This window comes from Emiliania huxleyi, assembly GCF_000372725.1.
Source record: "Emiliania huxleyi CCMP1516 unplaced genomic scaffold EMIHUscaffold_64, whole genome shotgun sequence".
In the NCBI taxonomy this organism is placed as follows: Eukaryota; Haptophyta; order Isochrysidales; family Noelaerhabdaceae; genus Emiliania; species Emiliania huxleyi.
This window is the reverse complement of record NW_005197198.1, coordinates 44,118-47,684: the sequence shown is the minus strand read 5'-3', so window position 1 is coordinate 47,684 and position 3,567 is coordinate 44,118. Positions and strand designations below refer to the sequence as shown.

At 65.8% G+C, this 3,567-nt stretch overlaps 2 protein-coding genes across 2 annotated transcripts; one reads left to right on the top strand and one right to left on the bottom strand.

The window, feature by feature from the left end:
• Window positions 1–422: 422 nt before the first annotated feature.
• EMIHUDRAFT_215087 (hypothetical protein) lies at window positions 423–990 on the bottom strand (the record flags this gene model as incomplete). Its single annotated transcript, XM_005763220.1, has 2 exons — window positions 423–434; window positions 508–990. 2 exons carry the CDS (start codon window positions 988–990, stop codon window positions 423–425), a joined length of 495 nt encoding a protein of 164 aa, XP_005763277.1.
• A 704-nt stretch (window positions 991–1,694) lies between these two features.
• EMIHUDRAFT_357983 (hypothetical protein) lies at window positions 1,695–2,949 on the top strand (the record flags this gene model as incomplete). Its single annotated transcript, XM_005763219.1, has 3 exons — window positions 1,695–2,110; window positions 2,510–2,545; window positions 2,930–2,949. Coding segments are annotated over exons 1-3 (458 nt in total), but the record flags the coding sequence as incomplete, so codon positions are not given.
• Window positions 2,950–3,567: the final 618 nt, after the last annotated feature.

The following is a 3,567-nucleotide window of genomic DNA, read 5'->3' as shown; positions in this document are numbered from 1 at the left end:
GGAGAGGGGAGAGATTTCGGCGAGGTAGAGAGGGGGCGGGGGGGGTCTGCTGTTGCTGTTGCTGCTGCTGCTGCTGCTGCTGTTACTACTCCTGCTACTGCTGTTGCTGCTGCTGCTGCTACTACTGTTGTTGAGCTGCTGCTGCGCCTCACGACTCTACGCTACTCCTCCTACTAATCACGACAGGGGCCACCTCGGGCTGCGACGCGTCGTTCGACATGCGGACCAGACAGACCTAAGGTAAGGTGAGGTCAGGCCAGGTCAGGTCAGGTCAGGTCAGGTCAGGTCAGGTCAGGTCAGGTCAGGTCAGGTCAGGTCAGGTCAGGTCGGGTCAGGTCGGGTCAGGTGAGGTGAGGTGAGGTGAGGTGAGGTGAGGTGAGGTGAGGGTGAGATGAGCCGAGATCAGCCGAGATCAGCCGCGGTTAGATCCGCCCCTCTCTCCGGCCGGGGAGCGAGATTGCACGTCTCCCCATATCTCCCCATATCTCCCCATATCTCCCCAATCACCTCGACGGGGCACGAGATGAGGGCGGCGCAGCCGCCGGCGACCGAGGCGGTGGCGAAGCGCTGCGCAAAGTCCGTCTTGCGGTACTTTGCGAGCGCGTCGCGGAAGGTCTCGAAGAGGCCGTACCGCGATGTCGCGTAGAAGACTTGCCGGAGGCAACCGGCGCCGAGGCCGGCGTACAGGCCGGCGACGCCCTCGCGCTTGATCAGGTCGGAGGCGAACGAGGCAAAGGGAGCGGGAGGCGCGCCGCCGCTCGACATGACGGACAGGTTCATCCGGACGGCCAGCGTGTTGAAAGGGTGAACACAGATCCAGCCCAGCACGCCGCCGAGGCCGGACGTGCCTACAGAGGTTATCTCCGCCTCAGCCTTCTCGGCCGCCCGCGTTCGTCCGGAGCCGTGAGCACGCTCTCCAAAGATGACGGACTTGCTCAAAGGCGCGGCCGGCTGAACGGTGTCTCCCCTCCGAAACTGCACGGACGCCATGATGGGCAACGAGGGGCAGCGGTGGGTTCGAGGGCCGAGGGCAGCGCCGCGCTGAATGAGGCGGCAGGAAAGAATTCAACAAAAAAGAACTCTCTCTCTCCGACACAGGTTCGACACAGGTACCAAAAGGAGCACAGCAGACGGCAACCCCTTAGGCGCCGTCGAAGAGACCGGCCCACCTGGCCGGCCGCTCTTCCCCCCTCCCCTCGAAAGCGCGCTCAATCGCTCGCTCGTCGCACTCCACCCCCCGAGCCCAGTGCGCGTGGTAGCCGAGCCCACCTCTCCGTCCGCCGGCGAAGGGCACTGCGAGCGGCCCGCTGGACCACTCCCCCCCGGCCTGCCGGAGGCACTCACTTCCGCACACTAAGTTAGTGCGCGTAGTATCCCGGCCTCCGACCACGACTCCCGGGGGAGCACTTCACCACTTGATCCGCCACGGCGCACCACTAGCCCTTGTCCAGCTCACAGACTAACTTGCGCCGACTTAGTTCCCCGCAGGGCCCGGGAACACTCACTCACTGCGGCATCAGTGCTCTTCACACGACCTGGCGAAGGCTCCTGGATTTGGCGGAAAATTCTTTCCGGGACGCCGGCGCACAGCGACACACAGGCGCCTACAGAGCACAGGGTGCTCAGATGGCGGCGAGCGCGCGCCGGCCCAGGTCCCGCGCTCGCTCCTAACCCGCGCCGCCCCGGCCTCGCAGGCGAGGAGCAGCCCATGGCGTCCAAGCCGTGCCTGCTGCGGCTGCAGAAGGAGTACCAGAGGCTCAACAAGGAGCCGGTCCCCAACATCTCGGCGGAGCCGCGCCCGAACAACATCCTCGAGTGGCACTTTGTGATCAACGGCCCGGCGAGCACGCCGTACGCGGGCGGCCAGTACCACGGCAAGCTGCTCTTTCCGAGCGACTACCCGTACAAGCCGCCAGCGATCATGATGCTCACGCCGAACGGCCGCTTCAACACGAACACGCGGCTGTGCCTGTCGATGAGCGACTTCCACCCGGAGTCGTGGGTGCCGGCCTGGTCCGTCGGCACCATCCTCAACGGCGTGCTCTCCTTTATGCTCGAGTCGACGCCGACCGTCGGCTCCGTCGAAAAGTCCACAGCAGAGAGGCAGCAGGCGGGCCAGAGCTGCACGCACCAGCCCCCACCTGCCGAGACCAGCCCCGGGATCTAGCGAGGTGGCGAGGCGCGGCACGGAGATCCGCCCCTCTCCGTCTCTCGTGCCGCTAGCACACAGCCAGCCCCTTTCGCACACAACCATCCCCCATCGCACACAGCCAGCCCTCAGCCTGCCCTCTCCACGCAGCCAGCCCTCAGCCCCATCGCACACAGCCATCCCTGCAGCTTCCACGCGCGACCAGAGCCGCGAGAGAGAGCGAGCCCGCTCGCACTTCACCGCGCGCCTCGCTTCACCGCGCCTCACGCGCTTCCCTCGCGCCTCACGCGCCCTCGCGCTTCCCCGCGCGCATCGCACTTCACCACGCCCTTACTGACTCCCGCCCCTCCCGCCCCGCAGCTTGCGCGCGCGTCTCACGCCTTCAACCGGAAGACGGCGCGCCGCTCTCTTCTCTCTAGCCGAGATCTAGCCGAGGTCTGGCCGAGGTCTAGCCGAGGTCTAGCCGAGGTCTAGCCGAGGTCTTGCCGAGATCAAGCCGAGATCTAGCCGAGGTCTTGCCGAGATCCAGCCGAGGTCTAGCCGAGGTCTGGCCGAGATCCAGCGGAGATATAGTCGAGGTCTAGCCGAGATCCAGCGGAGATATAGTCGAGGTCTAGCCTCTCTCCTCCCGCGGGAGATAGCCTCTCCTCCCGACCGGACCTCGTTCATAACTAGTAGCTCACGGTGTACTAATGATTAGTAGGCGCTCTTCCGCGAGCTCTCCCCGGACCTATTCATGTGAATACATGACACGTATCACTACCAACTGATCAGCACTAGGCGCTCTTCCGCGAGCTCTTCCCGGACCTCGTTGCGCCCGAGGAGGAGGGAGGCGACGCGAGCGGCGCGCGGCACCCCCCCCCCCCACACACACACGCGCGCACACGCACGCACGCACACACACACACGCACACACACACCGCCTCTCTGAACCGTCTCTGAACCGTCTCTGAACCGTCTCTGAACCGTCTCTGAACCGTCTCTGAACCGTCTCTCACCTCTCCTCTCGACCTCCCCCCGCAGGCACGCCTGCCGACGGCGGCGGCGGCGGCGAGGGCGACGAGGGTCCGAGTCTAGATCCCTCACAATCTCCCACGATCTCCCACAGCCTCCCACAGCCTCCCACAATCTCCCACAATCTCCCGCAATCTCCCGCCAGGTGGCGGGCTCCTCTCGACGCCGGCGCTGCTGCTCGCCATGATCGCGGTGGCGGCGGCCCTGCTCGGCCCCGCAACCTCGTTGATTAATTGATGATCGAATTCATTGAGTTTCGATTAGGTTGCGGCGGCCCTGCTCGGCCTCGCGACTACGCAGCAGCTGCAGTGAGAGGTGGAGGGCGGGGTTGCGCAAGGGGGGGCGGGCCGTCGCTGGCGCCCCGCGCTGAGAGTGTCTCGGGGGCGCTGGGGGCGGGGGCGGGC